Source organism: Larimichthys crocea, chromosome VII, assembly GCF_000972845.2.
Source record: "Larimichthys crocea isolate SSNF chromosome VII, L_crocea_2.0, whole genome shotgun sequence".
Classification (NCBI taxonomy): domain Eukaryota; kingdom Metazoa; phylum Chordata; class Actinopteri; family Sciaenidae; genus Larimichthys; species Larimichthys crocea.
In genome coordinates, this window is record NC_040017.1 from 9,148,889 (window position 1) to 9,169,580 (window position 20,692).

Here is a 20,692-nt window from a genome sequence, read left to right on the forward strand (position 1 = left end):
CACATTGATTTAGGCACTTCGCTGCCATATGTACAAGACATACAGAGAATTGAAATATTGTTTCCCTCATATCCCTGGTGCAAACAGCAATACACATGAAATATAAAAAAATATATAAGTTAAAAAGGTCTCTAAGAAAAAAAGGCAGATCTTAAGGATAGAGGTAGTATAAATATGGCGAATATAGCAGTATAGACAGTGTGGTCTATCAAAAATAAAATATGTATACAGTGTAAACACTATTGTAAACAGTTGGTGTACAAACCTTCCTCACTGAAAGTTTGAAGAGATGTGCAAGCAAGAACCATCCAGCTATCTTTCGATATCCACTTGTCCTTATCAGGGTCATGGAGGGCTGGTAGAAACGAGTAGAAATCAAAGGCTGAGTAACTCCTAGCATGCGCTTTATGCAGCAGACAACGTAGGCAGTAAATACTTATCGAGTCTTGAATTAAAGGACTGCCTAACCAGTCAGTATGTAAGCCCTGAAGCACCATGGGAGTATCTCTTGGATCAGTGCTGCCCTCAAACAGGTGTATCTCTGTAAGAGTACTCTGTCAAATCATAACTGATGTAGTGTGTATGTGGATGATCATTCCTCTCTGACTTTACTACCAGAAATCTGGATGGTGTCAGGTACTGTTTGTGGGCACGGTGCCATGTGACACTCTATATGTCATATATGTCTTGTAAAATCCACCTCACAGTAAATAACATTTAATTTTATAGGAACCCAAACATAAAAAATATCCTCTGTGTGTTTATGAGATGGTGTCTTAAATCTTTCACCTGTATCTACACTGTTAAACACCAAATGCACATAACATTTTCTTTTTCAATCCATCCATGTGCAGTCCTCCCTTAGATCAGATCCAGGATCTGAGTGAGTGCAACAATAAAAAAACTCTCCTTGTGCATAAAGTGCAGATCATTTGCACCAAATGAAGATTTATATTTAACTATACTCTATCTATCTATCTATCTATCTATCTATCTATCTATCTATCTAAATGTGTTCACATGCAGCACATCCAACATCCCACCCTCTCACGAAGCAAGAACTTGCTATTGTATATCCTAAATACACACATTTCCGACTGTCCTCGAATGCAGCAGAGACTGGACACAGAGCTACAGTGAAGTATCCACGCAGCAGATGTGGCCTGTGGTCCTCAGGAGTCATTGAGAGAAGATTTGTGAAGCTGAACTGGTTGCAGAATTGGAAACTGTCAGAGGGAACTTTTATATTTAAAAAGACAGGATCTGATCTATCATGACTGCAAGGATCCAGGGAGCGACAGGAAAGGACAAACCTGTGCCAAAGAGCAGAGCAACAGGTAAAGGACGGAGAGTTGGTGGATGTGGTCAGGTACATTGGATAGTGACAGGTTGCATTAAATATATATTTTATCTTAATTACTCTTAGCCTGTTGAACTTACTGAAGATAATTGATTTCAGGCTGGTCCATAACTTATTACACATGTATGTTGTTGCCAGTGAAATATCTAAACAGCAACAAAAAAGATCAGGGACATATATTTTATTTTAGTATTAGATCTCACTCAGTTTCCTTCATTTCAGTGTGTATTTATGATGTGAAACATATGCTTTCAGCTCACTGCAAAAGCTCAGAGATGTCATCATTAACTGTGTAATTTTTTCACGTATGTCTGTCAATGTATGTCCCAGAGTGCTTCTTTTTTTCAAAATAAAACATGTAGCCATGATGTTATAGCCTAATGGTCATGTTCATGGTTGGCTTAGAGAAGGTTTACTGCTCTGTTTTTATTTCAATTTGTTTCTTTAGAAATGAAATATTCAGAGAACTGTACGTGTGTGTTAGAAGAGCCAACCCTTAGGACTAATGTATATCTGATACTCAATATTAAGTAAATAGTGATGGTAATATACATTTTATTTTTGGCAGTAGCACTAGAATATTTGTACACTATTCCTTCACATGTGTTGTTGTCTTCTCCTTTTAAATCAGGATCACCACCAGTTTTAGTGCATTTTAGGGGTGCATTGTTTACACCTGTAATTATGACCTTTAGTGAGCAACAACAGAGATAAAGATAGATTTTGGATTTTTCTTAACTTTTTATTATTTTATAGCAAATGTGTTGATGTTTTTGGGATTTTCTGTTTTATTAAATCTTAGACATACATTTTAAAAACATAATAAAACCCCAATGCAACATAGGTAATGTACTGAATAATAAAAGACCCTGATATTTAGTTTTCATGTTCACTGCATGGTCTTTCTGAAATAACTCTGGTAGATTGATGACTACATTTATTAAATAACGTGGTGCATGCTTGTCTGCTTGCATGAAATGATTGTGACAATGTGATTTATTCCTGGTAGATAAGGTGTATCTTCTCAGAATTTTATTGGTCGATCTTCCAAAATGTGAAAATCAAACCACAATTAACCTGATGTGTATAAATACAAATAAAAAGAGGAATGTGTCTGAAAACACAATTATTCCAACTTTATGGGCAACACTGTGTATTTAGATTTTGATATATGTTTGCCAGCAGTTGCCTTCTTGAAGGGCACATCATTGGTTTTCCAATTAGAGCAAATTAGTTTCATGTGTTTTACTTACACTGCGTAACATATAACGTGACTCTCTCCTCTGCAGAGATGATGGTGAGGGCCAGGAGAGCTCTGTGGCTGATACTGGGCATGCTCAGTCTGTCTCTGCTGCTGGTGGTGCTGGGAGTCTACACAACAACCCAAACAGAGAGCCTGAACGTGTCTGGCTACACTTCTGGAGTGATTGTAAGTCATACTCCGAAATGTTGATTTTAAACTTTTCTTCTGCCACTAACATTCTCCCCTTTGTGATATCCATTATGAAGCTGCAGCTCTTTAGGTTCACAGTGAAGGCCAAAAGTTTGATGGTTTAATGGTTTGCTCATCGTGGTCTTGAGATGGACATAATTTTAGGCAGGCTGTGAAACATCTCTGTGCTTCAGTCAGACATCCACATGAACACTTTCTGCAATGATTAGAGAGCTGCTTGACTGATATTCAAGTTTTGTCATGAAACTAGAAAAACATAGTGTCTTCTGCAAGTATCGTCAAATCTTTCCTAAATCACAACCACCCAGTGGATATATATGCAGTGAGATCTGGGTAGTTACGGATTAATTCTATATTTTTTGACCACCTTTAAGCTAACTTTAAACTTTTTATTTCCTTAGAATAAATCCAAATAATAACAATAAGTCTCACCATATCTTTACTTTGCATTGTGTTCATTATATTATGTTCTCTGCAGCTGACCCTTGGATCGTTCCTGGGGCTTCTGGGACTCCGCCTGGAAGAAAACCGCAAACAGCTGGTACATTCTCCTGCTCTCCTTGTATCTTTTCATCTCACACAGACATCACAGACACACACACATGTTTATCCTGTCATCATTTTTTCTCATGTTTTTCCTGTGCACACCCAGCCCCGACCCGCCAAGAGGGAGTATATTTTGGCCCAGAGAGAGAGAAACAGAGATAACTGTGCTGTGAGACAGCTCGTGGCCAGGATCAAATTTTGTCTCTTGTCTCAGCCTAAGCTTTTAAAATATCTGGATTCTTTAATCCTGGTTGGCAGTAAAAAGACAATAGAAATAACAGCTTAACAACCATGACTAAGCATCTCAAGGTGCTTTTACACTACTGCATAAAACTTCATTATGAGTCATAGTTGACTTTATTTTCAGTCACAGAGAGTTTTGCTTTTTTGACACTAAGGAAAATGTTTCTCTACAATACTGCAAGTGGCCAAATTTGAAGCTCAGTGGCGAGAACATATCCAGGTCTTTTTATACATCCAGGGTGTAAAATGATCACCTGAACTGAAATCATTTTCTGTAAATAGAGCCCCCTAAACACTGGACCTTTAAATCAATAAAGCTCTTATGAGCACCAGATCAGCAGCATTTAATCAGATTGATATGCTATGGCTATTCATAGACCACAGACAACAATGAACTGTTGTGACCTCCATGATCACCACCATTACATTACTGGTTCTATTTAACTGTTATTTATACATGTGTCTATAGTGTGTACATAGTGTTAAAATAGGATATTGTATAGGTGTATATTGTTAAAGTTTTGTTTTCTTGCTATTGTTTTCTTATTATCTCACTTACTGTTTGGGAGCTGCGGTAACAAAAACAATTTCCCTGCAGGGATTAATAAAGTACTTCTGATTCTGATTCTGATTAGCCCAATATTTCTGCCTTTACACAGGAAATATTCAAATACAATTGAGGATCATGAAATCATGAAAGCTCAGGTAGCAATGAGTAGAGTGGAAGAGATCTAAAACAGATAGTTTGGGGAAGGCGTTTAGTTCAGTTGGCCGCCCCATGTGGGAAGGCTCAGTCCTTGTAGCAGAAGCCCAGGGTTCAAATCTGACCTGTCGCTCGTTCCCGCATGTCATTCCCTGTTTCCCTCTCTCCGCATTCCTGTCCCCCTTCAGCTGTCAAGCATGCTGTCAAAACAAATCAGTGGCTAACACGATGATCTCATTTCATCTAATATTATGATTCTGAAGAGTCACTGCTTAAACAAATTACTGTATTATATTCCTGTTCTGAGACTGATACGAGGCATTATGACAAATTCTTTCAGTCCAGCTTACAGTAGCTGCCATGTGTCTGACTGTTCCTTCAGCACAGATAGATAGCAGAAAAAGAATCACTACAACATACAAACTCTGTGACTGAAATTTGAACTATAGGTGGAGGCTTTAAATAAGTCCGTCTAGGTTTTCTGTCTCTCCCTGCATTTTACATTATTTGTTATCATTTCTAACTAAACTAAACTAAATGTTGACATTTTCATTATCAAAGAAATGATATGTAGACAATGACATTCACATACTGTACATACATAGGGACACATTTACTCCTATACAGTATGTACTGACATAACAACAACAATAAGAATAAGAAGACGTTTATTTAGTATAGCATGTTTCACAGAGCAAGGCCACAAAGTGCTTCACAAATAAAAAACAATAAAACATGAGCAATAACAGAACATGCAGACAGCTACAGGCTACAACAGACATCACTTCAGTCATGATCACCTTTAGTTGTCATCTGTGTATACATGGGACAACCAGTAAGCCCTGTGGGTTAGAAGATCTAAGTGACCCACTTGTGATGTAAAGGTGCAGCATATTGGAGATGTACTCTCCAATATGGTGCCTGACCGTGAAGGGCTCTATATGTGACAATTAAAATGAATCCTAAACCCGTTCAACCCTAAAAAGATGATGTGGGAGTGATGTGTGTTGTTCTTCTCAACCTCAACACTCTGCAGCATCCAGAGACGCCTTACTTAGGAGGTGATGTGATATAACAGCAAGTCTAGCAATGTTTCTCAGGGGAAAGAAACAAGAATGTTTGAGTGATTTTATGTGTTGTTCGAAGTACAAAGCTTGATTAAAAATAAGATTTTCTAAGAGAGGATTTTACAGCTGGAGAGATCCAAACCACTAAGCGACCTTTGGAGTTATTGAATCTTATGCAGTGATGAGGACCTCAGTGTTTAACTGCAAAAAATCGTTGGCCATCCAGTCCTTCATGGTATTAGACTCATAACGCCTAGAACCCACATCCAGTTAAATGTCAATATGAAATTTTAAGTAAACAAAAGCATGTGCAGGAGAGATGGGAAGATTTTGTAGCTAACATCCATACGTGAAACATTGTAGCTAAACAAAAGCTCATTGGTTTTGTTACCTCTGTGTTTCTTACTGGATATAATATATTTAAAATTTCAATTTTCAAATTCAATTTTCATATTCCATAATTCCATAATTTTCGATTTCGTACTAAATATATCATATGAGTCTTCACAGACATAAATGTAAAATGTTAATTTTAAGATTTTATGTAAAAATACTCATTTACATTTTTGTCTGTTCTCAGCTGACAGCTGCGATTGTGTTCCTCAGCTTTGGGATCATCACCTCTTTTTTCTGCGTGGTGATTGATGGCGTCTGTATTGTCTTAAACATGGTGAGTTACCTGCACTTGCATGTGTATTCTGTAACACTAGACATAATTGTACTGGATGATGAATCAAAACAGTAATAATGGGCCCGTTAGGCAAACCACCATGGTTGGTTGACATTGATCCACCTGGAAAGCTTTTTGGCCTGCGGTGTGCGCCAACATCTCTCCCTTAGTGATATTGACATGTTCATCCATGATAAGACTTCCACAAATTATTGCTCAAGCTTGATAACATTTGGCAGCTATATTTTATGTGTTTTGACCAAGTAAATTACCAAAAAAAAAAGTATGTCGAGATCTCTGAAGAGTTCAGATGTGGACACCAAATGTATTGATGTTGATTTAATATAGCGCTGCCTCCCTAAAAGAACATCCAAGAGGTTAAGAAAGCAAAGCTACATTCCTGTTTTGACCTTTGAAATAAAGACAGATTAATCTAATTTAGATCTGAATTGTGGAAGACTCCTTACCTCTTCTCATCCAACTCACATCAGATTCATACAGTAGGTGGATGTAACACCCTGACAGTCACTATCAGTGATCAGTGATGAAATTGAGTGAGTATTTTTGTAATTATTTAATACAATTACAACTTCTTAAAGAGCTTTAAGAAATATTTCAGCAGCTTTGCCTTGAGGTTGTCAAGCAACCAGTGGAGACTCCAGAAAGTCTCTTTGCTTGGCCAAGAAATAAATAAATTCAGCGCATAATCTCCTGTATACTCAGAATTTGTATTTTTTGTACACTTTTTTCATTACAGATTAAAGAAATAAACAAACAGCTCGCCGTCTGTCTTTCAGCCTTTTATTTCAGAAAGCTCTCACCAATAACTAAAAGTCTACTCTACTAGTCTATTTACTCTTGTCTGGCAGCTTCTTGCTTGACCGATCTCTCCTTTTCTCTTCTTCACTTGCTCTGTCGCCCCCGTGAAATAGTTGGTTGTATGTGACTTAATGCTGCAAAGTATTACATATTTTTTACGGGTGATCGTACCCAGAGCACATAGTTATGAATGACAGAGACACCATTCACTGGATTATATTATATTATTATAGATATTTTGAAGCTGTTATTTTAAGAAATGTTGAAATGTTGCTTTAATTATAGGAAGGTTGTGTCCTGCTGTTTATGTTATGAGTTATGAGTGTAGACCTCCCTTTAAGTTCTCCTATTTATCTCTGTTACTCCCATCCTCAAACTCGCCTTTGTTATGATTGTTATGCAAAAAGCCAATCTTTGTCAAACCAGATAAGAATCACATATGCATTTTTGTCTGAGTCATGTCTGAGTTCCTTTATATACCATATATTATATTGTGTTTCATATTCCTTCCTTCCTTTCCTCAGCGGGTCCCATTACACAATGAAGTAATAGAGACAATAACATTATCAACCAGACATTAGCACAATTATTAATCAACATAACTCCACCTGTGTTGTTTTATTTTACCATAAAATGTGTGAGATGTCAACATCAGTGCTGAATCTAACCACACACATCGTACCAAGGACAATGATGGACGTTAAGTCCAGGACTTAATTCCTGACAAAGTCTGATGTTGTTGTATTTCATAAAATATTTCAAAATGTAAAATGTTTGAAAAACAAAAAAAGGGAGAGAGAAGTGAACCTAATTTCACCAATTCAAAAGTGCCATAAACAATATTTTGTGAGTGATTTGACATTGAACAGCCTCCAAACTCAACACAGTTAACTGACTTCATCTGTATTTAGTCACTCTGTACACATGCCTGTCTGTATTATATTATGTACTAAATGTGTTTTGCATTATGTTATCTTCACTTCTTGTTTTTATTCCTGATAAAGGTGTATCTGTTTTATTGAAATGAAACTCTGTGGATGATATTTCTTCATTTATTAACTTTCATCAGGACATGCGTCCGCTGAAAGCAGGGCGATGTCAGTATTACAGCAGCGGCAGCAGCTACATCTATGAGAGCTTTTACACTGTCGTGAGTAAAAATTATAAACAAGTTATCACAATCTGAATTACGATTAAAGCAGCTTGATTAAAACTTATATCAGCTATAAACCAGAAAAATAAGTCTTTGTGTTTTTAACTTGCATTTTCTTTTTCAGGTGTCTTGTTGGAATCCAAAGGAGTCTTGTAACATGACCATACGAAGTGGGACCTGTTACTGCTGCGACCTGTACAACTGCGCCAAGTGAGACAAATTCACATCTGCCAAAATATCTTGTCATTAATGAATTAGTTATTGGCAATAAACGGAGCTGTTGTTTACTTCTGCAGTGGAGACTACCTCAACAACTACTACGAGTTTGTTGGAGTACAAAGCTGTGCAGAGGTTTTCACCTTGTACATATTAATTTGGGCACTCACCGGCCTAAACCTCGTGGCCTTCTTCACAGGCATCCTTACCACAGCGGTGCTGGGCAGCATCAAGGACTTGGTAAGACACACATACACGGGACTCTGAGACAAACTGTATCTATATAGGTGGTAGTGCTGCTGAAGGAGCTTTAAGGCCACCACAGTCTCCGCTTTGCTACATTTGATACATTTTGATACATTTACAAGCTTGAGCAGAAGCATCATTGCCTAAATTCATGTAATGAATGAATGAAATGAATCTGTTTCACATCTTTGACTTCCACTGAATATGTATGCATTCAAGCGATCTTTAATTTTCTCTTTGCAGTCAGTCTCAATGCAGCTTTACACTGTTAAAAATGTACATATTACATTTAAACCACAACAATAAAATACCATAAAATATGCCATGAAATATTAAACATGTGTTTCGTTGTATTCAGTAAAACACAGTCATGTTTTAAAACCTTTATTTATTTATTAACCTTTATCCAAGTATTTTATGTTATGCAAAACATGGCAAAACCTTTATTTATATGGCATTCATATGGTACTTTCATGTCAGTTATACAGCAAAACAGTGTTTAGTCCGAATGAAGAGAAAGGAGGCGGGATGAGATCACGACAGGTTTTTCAGTTTTTATTAAGCCAATCATATCTAATCCACTGTACCACAAGGAGCCTGCCAGTGAAATTTGATAGCATCCAACCACAGCTTAAAGCCTTAACCTTCCTGACCTGGAACCATTGTTGAGCTTGCACAAGCTCTACATAAACGGAAGAGAAAAGCAATGAGAAATTGCTGGGATGTCCAGGAAATGTTGCCCATGTGTTGTCTACTATGTGGGACTCATTAGGTGCAGATTTTATTTGGCTCGGGGTACAATGTAAACAAAGTCTCCAGACCTGTGAATTGGCATAATCCCAATGTCTTCAACTGACAATAGAAAAGACAAGACACATACAAACACAAGCAGTGGGTTAAGGAGAGGCTGAGACCATAAAATTCAGAAATAAGACAGATTTATGATGCTGGTGCTATTGTGGAAACGTGCATACACCCAGGTTTAAATTCCACCACGTCTCTTATTTTTCATGTCACCCTTAAATTTCACCTCATCTCTTAAAAAGAAAAAAACAAACATTTATCTGCATGGTCTGGAGCACGTGTGAGGTGTGCAGATTCCTCTTTTATAAATGTGTGGAAAGAGATGTATGAATGTTTCCTGTGTGCACATATTTTTATACATCTGGCCTCTGGACTTCATTACAACGATTTCCGAGAAACCTTTACAGCTTTTAAAGCCAAATAACTTCCTGTCTGAGCTATCACTTTAAATTATCAGATTTACAACAGAGGTCTTAAATGAACTCAACTTTATTCATCCATAAAATCTAAGAACGAACTACCAAACCTTATTTTGGCTTCATATCGGAGCGTCGTCAGTGATTTAATCGACATATAAATCAAATATTTGTTAGTAGAAGGCTCCAGACTATTTTAATGTGTATTTACTTCCTGACTAAGTGTTATTCAAGGACATCTCAGATATTGGATGGAGACAATTTAAACAGAGGCAAACTGAATATAAAATATCCTTTTTACAGAGATGTGGTGCTCCTTGCTTAGCCAGATGATCTTGAGCCCACATGCTGCGTTTGAGGCAAAGACTATTTATCTTGCCTAATTGGAGCATGGAAGTCTCAAACGCTGTGGTCAGATGACTGGAAAACAGTCACCGCCAAATCAGAAACACTACACTGGCTGTCGGTTCACATATCTATTCAAATCCACATCTGTCTGAATGATGTTGAAACAACGCTTTGGTATATCAGGGTCGAAAAACACAAGGTCATAAATGTCAAAAAACAATCCACAGTTATGTTTAAGATCAACATGAAACTGTAAGGACACAACAAGAGTTCACCATGCAATGTTCCTCTTTTGTATTATTTCTGCAAACATTTGCTCATGAACATGATCGTCACCCTCTCCTGCAGAATGAGAAATGCTCACTGAGATCAGTTCATGTAGCTGTAAGTGCACAAGGTCAGATTTTCTCTGCTGCTGCAGCCAAAACACTGTCCTTCTCCTCCACCTCCATGCAGACAAAGCATGGACTCATAGTATGCATCAGCAGGGTTACCCAGGACTGTCTCTGTATGCTAAGCCGCAGCCCATCAGAAAAGTTTATCAAAGGCATTCCATCACTTCTCCTCCTGCTGGGTAAATCCATCAGAGATACTAAATCAACTGTTCCCACCAAACTCTCCTTAAAGACTCAAAAACCATGTGATATATTCTTCGTAATTATATATGTTGCAACATGCTTTATGTGGGTATCATATGTTGTTTCAGTTTCACAGCAGATTATAGAGTTCATTACAGGACAGCACAAAATAGAGGCTATGAAAGTCCGGTCTGCACTCCTCTTGATGTGAGATGTTGTCAAGCAATTATGTGACTTTGAGGTAGATGTTTCTTCAACATCTTTGACAATTAGACACATGGCAACCATGCATCCTTTTCCCCCCTATATTAACAGAGGTAGTGGCATGATTTATGACTTAATGAAGTGTTGTGAGAGAGCTACACTTGCAGTGAAGGCACTGCTGGGATTTGAACCCAGGATCTCCTGTTTACTAGACAGGCGCTTTAACCAACTAAGCCACAGCGCCACACAACACACTGGAGTTGTACACCTGGAATTGCTGTGGATGATGTTAGGGTATGTTTTATTTAACTTAAAAATGACAAGTATGCGAAAGGGTAAATAGTTCAACTACTGTAACACAAGTTATAGCAATTAATGGCAACTGATGAACTTGATCACACACACTCTATCATACCTTGAAATAACACCTTCATACTGACCTCCACCTGATCCATGATCTTTAGAAGTGCAGCTGGTCTGACCTGTAGAAAAGGCACTGCTGGGATTTGAACCCAGGATCTCCTGTTTACTAGACAGGCGCTTTAACCAACTAAGCCACAGCGCCCTATTATTACCTCTGGAAGGGTCAGGATGTTTTCAGAAAGAATTTCCTTTTCTTTAGAGCAGACAAATATGCATCAAAGAAGTCAATTATATATACAATATATGCGGAGTGTACTACTTATATAGTAAATAAATACAGTCTTCATGTCACCGAGGACAGAGTGAGCAACAGACCAGGAGACGATGGGGTGCCAAATCTTCTCAAATTCCCAGAGTAATCGAATTATCTCTAAATGCAGAACTTCTGTCAGCTCAGTTGGCCAGAGATAGTCCCTTATCTCTTCTTCCAACATAGAGAGAATTTGAGCAATCAGTCTTAAAGGTCTATAAGATAAGAGCTGCTACCTCGTATGACCTGCAGTCTCCTCCTTCCTGTTTTCAGATATTCCCCAGCTGATTAGTGATGGGTCGGGCTCTGTCTTCATCTCCAAAATCTTTGAAAATAGTCTAAATATTCTCGTCCTGAAGTCTGCAAATTGAAAAAAACACAGGACTAAGTTAATCTGACTTACAATCTTTTCTTCAACTTATTTACAAAAAAGAAAACACACACACACACACACAGGCTTTATTTTGAGTCTATTTTAAATTTGTTTTAGATTTGCATAAAATGGGCTAAGTAGGAAGGTACCAGGAAGTAAACCCAGAAGCTAGAAAATGTCTTTATTGTCTGCACCATATGTGTATGTTGAGCCATAGTTTTTCAACTCTGAAACATAATGTGTAATTTTGTCTGTAGTTTACTTTGGAAAAGAAATTGAGAGCATCTTCCAGATTTAAAATTATCCTTAAGTAGTGATTTCTCATTAAACTAAACCAAATTCAGTCTGTGGAGAGCTCACTGAGCTTCATGCTGCTAGAGATAGAGCTGATCTGACCTGAGTAAACCTTCACTGCAGGACTGCCAACAGACCAAACAGCCTCTTCTCAACCTTCACTACATGTTGCCAAAAACAACATTTTTTTAAATCATATTACACAAAAAGTCTCCTTTCTGTAAATTAGTCTGTAAATCTGCCACGATGTAGAGATTAGACTCCATAAAATGTCAGATTTCTCTCAGTCATCTTTAAAATGTTTTCACTGTAGGCATGTGTCCAGATTCCCCTCCATCGCAGAAGTTTCCACATCTAGGAGTGGCAAATTATTTGCTACATACCTATGAGATGATTAACTGTCATGTAAATATATTTACATTCATTGTTTGGCAGATGTTTTTTATGTTTCTGGTTCATATCTGGCTGCAGTAAATTTCATAAAAGACAATGAAAATAACAATTCGTAGAATTTATAGATTTGCAGCCTCCAACAGTTTTGGATTTAACTTTAAGCGTGCTGCAGACAGACCACCCAAAGAGTTTTGGTTATTTTCACTGACAGTATAAAGAATGGGCGGTGTATGCGTGATGTCACCCGCAGGTTTTCGAGGAGCTGTTTTGAAGCTCAAAATCTGTGGCTCATTGCCATGTTGGCTGTACTGCCTCTTCTACTAATCTAAAAATTGGGAAAGATGTTGATCATTCGCGGACCTGAGGCCAGGGAACTCAAACAAGTCATCTGTAATGGAACCTACCTGTCAATCAAAGCAGCCATGCTGTTAATTGTGTATAACTTGAAGCCTTAATATAATCTGAACAGGTGAGATTCAGACTCAGACATTCAGACAGTTGTCATGAACAGGGAAAGTAGCTATAGAGACCAAAACAGTTTTTTGTACCAGGCTGTAAACATGTTTGTTTCTGCTGTGAAGTTGGGCATTTAAACATAGGGGCTTATAGAGACTGACATGTTCTGTAGCCAGCCTCAAGTGGTCGTTTGAGGAATTGCAGTTTTTGATCCTTCTGCATTGGCTTCACTTCACAGCAACAAAGGTTGTCACTTGGTTATTTCACATGTATTTGTGTCTTGTTCTTTTCACTGGTTTGAAGTGGGTGGTACTCACTTGGCAAAAGATGATGTTTGGTTATCCACCAATAAGATTTTAGCAACATTTAAATCAAAATAAGTAGTTGCATTGGCTACCGTCACTCCTTTCGATAAACTTACCTAATGTGTGTGTATTAAAGGTCCAGTGTGTAGAATTTAGTGGCATCTAGTGGTGAAGATTCAGATTGCAACTAACTGAAAACCCCTCACCACTCCCTCTCAGTTCAAGCATGAAAGCTGTAAAATGTGAAAGGTCCTACGCAGAGCCAGTGTTTAGTTTGTCGCGGACTCCACAGAAGAGGACCCGCTCAGTCTGTAGATATAAAAGGCTCATTCTAAACTAACATAAACATAATAATTCTTATTTTCAGGTGATTTTAAACTAATAAAAAAACAAAGTATGGAACATGATATTCCATTTCTGTCAATATATACCCTTAAATGTTACACACTGGACCTTTAAATTTTGATTATTTCCTCCAGCAGAATCCTGGATTCTTGAGGAGTGTTTTTTCTGCCAAATCCACCCCTAAAAACTATTTGTTGTGAACAAAAAAATGACTGAACTGAATGTGTTGTTGATTTTCCAAACTAAATGTATCCATCTTAAACATCTATGTCATTCATTTGTTATGTGATTGTGATAGTTTTGGCCATGCATCAGAGCACACTGTAATGAAAATGTGTGTGTGTGCGTGTGTGTGTGTTTCTCTTTGTGTTGTGTTGTCAGAGGAGTAGCAGCCCTGTGATCGAGCCCTCTGTGAGCACAGCATCTTCCCCTACAGCTCCTCTGCTGATGGACGCCAACACACACACAATTCACCATCTCCACCCAGTCAGTATGCGGTCAACACACACACACACACACACACACACACACACACACACACACACACACACACACACAGGCTGTATTTTAGGCACATGTACGTGCTGTTTTTGGTTTAATCAAAGGTTTAATTCATCCAATTATTTGGTTTATGACTGTGTGGTTAAATAAAAAAGCCACATAAATCTAGTTAAAGCACCACGGCTACCAGAATCTCTTTTCTCTGAATTTAGCACTTGGTTTCAGGTATTTTAATGCCAGCAAACATAAAACAGGCTTTTAGCCATTTTAAATTTAAAGGCAGGTAAACACAGGCAGCTGGTAAATACTCAGTTCTCTCATTAATGTCTCAGTGTTTCCTAACCTAGACGCCAGACTAATTCGCAAATGCCAGAGCAAATGAAACATCATGAGCTCTGCAAAATTGTCTGATTCCCAGAATTCAATTTACCAATTCATCTGTGTCCAAATGCAAATCACATCATGTTTGCCTGGACCTTTAAAGAGGAGCAAAAGAAGACCACGTGCTGATGACAATGAACGGTTAAAAACTTTAATGTTTGCATTAATATTGTCTCGAAATCCAATCCTCATTCTGTTTATGGACAGCAGTAGTCATCCAGAAGAGGTTTTTTATAATCGTGGTGTGGTCTGTCATCCTCTGCTAAAATCAAACTGAATTTGATTCATGCAGCACGTTATCCAGTGTTACTGTATGTCATTTTATTTCACTGATATCAGCCTCACTGTTTACTCAGAGCTGTTTTAAGTTACTGCTAACGGTATTGCAACATTTCCTCCTCCTTCTAGTCTTCAAAAGCGTGACCCTGTTTCACCCGTTATTTTGCATTCAACTAGCAAAACACGGGTGGAGTTTATCATGAAGCAGCAACAGGAAACACAATGTGTTTGTCACAGAGGTTAGCGTTGACCTTAATAGCTGAAAAAAGATAGAAACAACTTCTCACACCATGTGCAGCATGAAATCAGGTTGCAATAATCACTGACTGAATTCTTAATTGATTCAAACAACATGTTTCTTTTCTGAAGTTGAAACTGCGTTCAGTGTCAAACTCATATGAATGTATTCATTCAGCTTTGGTAGCAAGAAACAGACTCCACACTCAGCATGCCCCTGGTCTAAATGTACCCTTTAGAACCGAACAAGCCTTTGAAAAGGGACTCTTCATTGCTATCTTATCTACAAAACCAACCAGAACCAGTTAAACCACAAGCATATCGGAAAAAAACTAAGACTCCCCAGTGTCTTCTAATCTTTATGACCGGAGGGTATGAACCTCTAAACTCTAAAAGAACCCTGAAAGAATTGCAGTGACCCTTTTGAAAAAGAAGAAGAATTACTTTATTGATTTGATCATTTTTCTTTCAAGTTTTAAACAAATAGGCCCGACATACACACACACAAACACACAAATGGCTCATAGACATGCAAAATGATGGTGGAGTGATGAGCAGCTATGTAGCGGCACCCTGGGAGCAGTTTGGGGTTCGGTACCTTGCAGTGACTGGGAGGTGGACTTGCACTTCTCTAGCTACCAGTCCACGCTACATACTGTGGTCTGCACTCAACTTGAACTGGCCACCCTCTGATTTAGCAATTTTACACATAGATTTGAATAATTTTCTACAATTTTTCTTCAAATTTATTTATATATATAAAAAAAGAGTTTTTAAAGAGTGACAGTGAGGACTGTTGCGGTCAACACTTCACGGCCCACATTTGATCAACTGGTCTAGTCTGGTTGATCTGTGTAGAACAATTGTTACAGGAATGTATTTTTCCCCCAAAAGGGAATTTCCATCAATAGAAATTAATCAAAGAGTGTGAATGTTTGTTCTTCATGCAAAACAGCTAATCAAATGTAAATTATACTAAATAAATATTACCATGCATCTGTTTATCTTTATATATTGGCAACACGAGTACTCCAACATAAATATCGGAAATTGTTGTTGAGTTCCCACATTTGTTATGAATTATAACATTTCTTTGTTTCTTTCTATTCCTTTTGACCTCTTTCCTTTGACCTGTTCATGCAGGGAGCCTCCATGTATTGCTCTCCAGCAGAAGGGACAGTTGCCTCATCGTTGACTCCCACCCACCTCCCGTTGCCCCGTTAACAAGCCTGCTGCCTTACAGGGTCAACGGCCTCCACGCCAGAACAGCAGACAGAACAGAAAATGTCAAACAGATAAACTGGTACCATTATTAATATTGCTGTTATTGTTGTTGTGAGGAAGGGAGGATGTACAGGATGTACTCACGCTTATATTCTATAAAAATATGCAGAAATAACAATTTTACTTCACTGTATTTTTCTCAGAAATGTCAAGCTTAAGTTAAATGTTTGTAAATTAAATGTTTTTAATATAAATGTGTCAACTGCACGTGTATAAGAGGACAAAAGCAGCTCCTTCAGCAACAGAAGAACTCTTACACTTTAACACCAACATGACTTTTTCTACATATTTCTTATTCATGAGTAATTTCTCATCCACCATGTGTACATGTGAGCTGCTGTGACGTGTGAATTTCCCCGGAGCAGGATCATTAAACCTAAACTTTGACAAACATCACTCACACCAAGAGTTAAAATTTCAACTGGAGTCCTTGTGCAGCTCGTATGCATGGACACAGTCAAATAGTTTCAACTTTTTTTATCAGGAGAGTCTGGAAAATCCACAAGGTCTCCATTATCTCTCCCAAAGACTCTTCACTTAAAGACACATGTGAAGAGACCCTTCAAGTTGACAAACCATGTGAACGCACAAATCAAGCATTCCCTCACACAGCCAAACTTAGTCTGACCCACACAAGTCTTTGTACAAATATTAGCATTGTGTGTGATTTCCCTGGTCACGTGTGTGTGTTTGATTTATGTCCTATGAGGCCATTTAAACATGTGCTCTACATACTTAAATGTAATGTTTATTTTACTAACTGTCAAATATTTTTTTATACCTTACAAGGGATTAACCACTAAACAAAAAATTGTTAAATAAATGGATTAATCAGAACACTTTGGTCTGGATTCTTTCAGTCGTGTATGCGGATCTTAAATTTAATTAAACTTAAAATCACTTATAGAAGCAGTCCTGGTTTAACACGCGCAGCACAGTTCACTTCATGTTCAGAGAGAGGGCACGAGGTACGAAACAGTTCATGGCTGAGCCGAGGAGTGTGAGGTAGGTCTGGGAAAACAAAGACTGACAGCACGCCAGCTCTGTGGGAATTACAGTGTGTTTTGCCTCTGTGTGACGCTGAGGTCTTGACATCCTCTCAAAGATGGTGAGAGATTTAGGATTCTCATAATGTTGAGTCATGTGATACATTAAGAAACATGTAAAGATCCAAATAACATAAATAACTTTATAAATGCATGCCCTATTTGTCAAGAGTCAACAATAAAGAGTATTTTAAAAATAATTTAAAAAAGAAAACAGGTGAAACATTCTGTCTTTAAATTATGGACATGATCATATGTTTAATTTGGCTGTGTCATCAAGAACTCAGTCACGGGGCAGTGTTTAGCTCAGTTGGTAGAGCAGCCACCCCATATGTGAAAACTCACCACGGAGACCCAGGCTCGAATCCCGACCTGTGTGACTCTTTCCTGCATGTCATTCCCCATCTCTCTCCCCACATTTCCTGTCAGATTTTCAGCTGTGTCTATCAATAAAGCAAAAAAAAAAAAAAAAACTCAGTCATGCTACCGGTCCTTTGAGACTGTACTTCTGCTAACATACAGACAATAACAACGTCCACATGCTGATGTTTAGTAGGTATAGTTAACATAATCACAATAACACAAGCACAAAACAGGGCTGAGACTTATGGGAAAGTTATTAGATTTGAAGGTACAAAGTAAAAGTATTGGAGACACAGTGAAAACTAGACTTCAACGTCCTCATCCACAGAATCTGCCTTTTTCTACAGTAGCCCAGAACGGACAAACTGAACACAGACTCTATAAAGGGCTCTTTGCATTTTACGTACGTTTGATCGTTTTTGTGACTGATCTTGAAGAAATATTCAAAGTTGTTTTGTGGAATGACCGACCTAAAGTAATGATGGACAGTCTGTACTTTTTGCCTCTGAACAAGAAAAGGCAAAAAAATCCACTAATTAACTTTATTAATAATGATTTTTGTTTTTTTTGTAATCTTTATTTTGCTAGTGACAGGAAGGCAGGGAGAGAGAGGGGGGCTGACTTGCAGCAAAGCACCACAGGTCAGAGTCTGACCCTGGGCTCCTCCTCTAATTAACTTGTAATGTGACACACACCATACATACATGTATATGCAGATGCACCAGGCTATTTTCAATAAATAAGTCAGTAATTGTTTGGTGAAGGAGTAGTGTCGAATTACTTTAAATTGAATGAGTCCTTATCTGGAATTTATAGAGCAACAAGTTTCTCAGCCTTCATCGCTGATCATCACGCCATGTATGAGTCCGCAGTAAGGCCTATACGCAGGCTTCAGGGAATAAAAAGCAGCATGCCTCATTGTCTGTTTTCCATCACCATCAGGAAGACATCCCATGCTGAGGTATACATTTGACCCTTAAAACACAAATGTTTTCGCATCATAGAGATTTTCAACTTTATTCCTCCATTATAGAATTAAAGACAGCTGGTGGCTGGGCCACATGTAACGATGCAGACAGTGATGAATGATGACAAAGCCAAGGTTAAAGCACAAGTCCAACCCTTTCAATAGTGGCATTTCTTAAAAATAAATATTTCATCACTACGTCACTACAGAAGTCTTAGTGTGAACTGTATGTGTGACTAACAAGTCTAATACCTGCTGAATTGATTCTTTCCAGATGTGGTCTGATGACTCTGATGTACAGCGGTAACAAGTCTTATAGCCAACTCTTTTCTTTTGAACTTTGCACGTTTGTGAATTTTTGATCTTTGGATTAACTCTGATTTCTGATGTCTCAGAAAAACTGCCCCCGGAAGTATTTATGTAGCCGCCAAAATAAGGGCTGTTCAAATTCTCTAAATGTTAATGAAAGGAGCTTCAATGTTTCCTTTATTGTCTCCTTTAGCAGAGGATACGCCGGACCATCCTTTAACAAAGTAAAGAAGATAATGCCGTCCCACAAGTCCTTGCGGCAGCTGTTCAGGCATTCACAACCAGACATGAAAAACCCCCAAAACATCAATGTATTGAAACAGTGTGATGCAGACTGCAGCAGAGAGAGCATATGAATATGGACAGGCGTGATGACGTGATATAAAAACTTTAATCATGGTATTCAGGTTTGCTCTCTGCTGTTGTGAAAAACAATTACTAGATAACTTATACGTTTTCTTGACCGTTCAAATGAATATAAAACGTGAATATTACATAAACATTGTAATATTCACGTTTTATATTCATTTGAACAGCCTAATGGGCAAACGTTCTCTAACTGTGATAGACATCCAGCGTCCTGCAGATCATCATTGAAGTTACTGTTGATTATTAATCATCTATGTTTTGACATATCTTGCTAATATATTTTATTTATGATTGGACAGGAAGGTGAGTGTAAGCAACCATTTTGTGACAAGTGGACAATATTCCTTTACTATTTTGATTCTGTCCACGTTTATATATCCTGCATGAAACAATGCGGTTTTACCACAGACTACATCAATAACATCTGCTGTGGCATCACGACATAGTTCAGTGTGAGTGCAGTCAGATTCTCTGAACACCGCAGATGTTTCTTCCTAATTCCTAATGTATTCTTCTTCACATCTTTCCTTGACCTCATGACATTTTCCATCGAGGTCAAGGAAAAGTGTTTAGGAAAGGTCTTGTGAGGTGATTATTTTGACTATTTGACCTTGTCTGCCACCACCTCAGCTCTGTTTGTTTACTGATGCAATCTTGGACTCCTGCCATCACCAGCCCTGCACCGCCCTGGACACCCCGTTGTCTGGATCAGCAGTTCTTCTGGTGTCCTCAAGTGTCACAGTGTTAAACTGATTCAGCCTGTTGGTGTTTACATTTGTGTCTGCGTTATTCAGTTTAACAGAGAGAGGATGTAGATAATCCCTGCAATACAGCTTGTGACCTGCCAGGGAGCAGCGACTCTGCTACCAGCTCTGGATTGGTTCACACTATGCACACTGGTGCCTTTTTAAAATTAAGTAAATGATGAATCACACATCAATAAAAGAATTTAACATGATGATGATGATATGGAAAAATACCTTATAATTAATATTTTAAAAATCCCCAGCTCATGTTTTTTTAAGAGTAGCCAAGCTCACCTATACTTCCTGATTTGACTCATCTTATTTAGACCACAGTGACGGTCAGAGTGAGGTGAAAACAGATTGAAGATGAGACCAAAGGATGACGATCACTATTCGTGTTGCTGGGAACAGGCTGAGGAAGACGAAGAAACTGAGGCTGCTTTTATCGTGTGGGAAGCTTTGCGTCCTCGGGTCATGGGCTTGAGAGTAAATAGAACAAAGGCTATCTATTTAAAAAATCAAAGTCAAATGCATAAGACATAAAA

The 20,692-nt window shown here is 38.1% G+C and overlaps 1 protein-coding gene and 2 non-coding genes across 3 annotated transcripts; 1 reads left to right on the top strand and 2 right to left on the bottom strand.

Moving 5' to 3' along the window:
* The first annotated feature begins 1,253 nt into the window (after positions 1-1,253).
* Positions 1,254-17,052, top strand: LOC104924176 (transmembrane protein 255B). The gene is made up of 9 exons (XM_019259426.2): positions 1,254-1,337; positions 2,650-2,789; positions 3,292-3,354; positions 5,953-6,042; positions 7,931-8,011; positions 8,139-8,224; positions 8,311-8,470; positions 14,047-14,151; positions 16,207-17,052. Exons 1-9 carry the CDS (start codon positions 1,274-1,276, stop codon positions 16,285-16,287), a joined length of 870 nt encoding a protein of 289 aa, XP_019114971.2. The 5' UTR covers positions 1,254-1,273; the 3' UTR covers positions 16,288-17,052.
* trnat-agu (transfer RNA threonine (anticodon AGU)) lies at positions 10,997-11,070 on the bottom strand. The gene has a single exon. It is a non-coding gene; the product is annotated as a tRNA-Thr (tRNA).
* On the bottom strand, positions 11,318-11,391 carry trnat-agu (transfer RNA threonine (anticodon AGU)). Its single transcript has one exon. It is a non-coding gene; the product is annotated as a tRNA-Thr (tRNA).
* Positions 17,053-20,692: the final 3,640 nt, after the last annotated feature.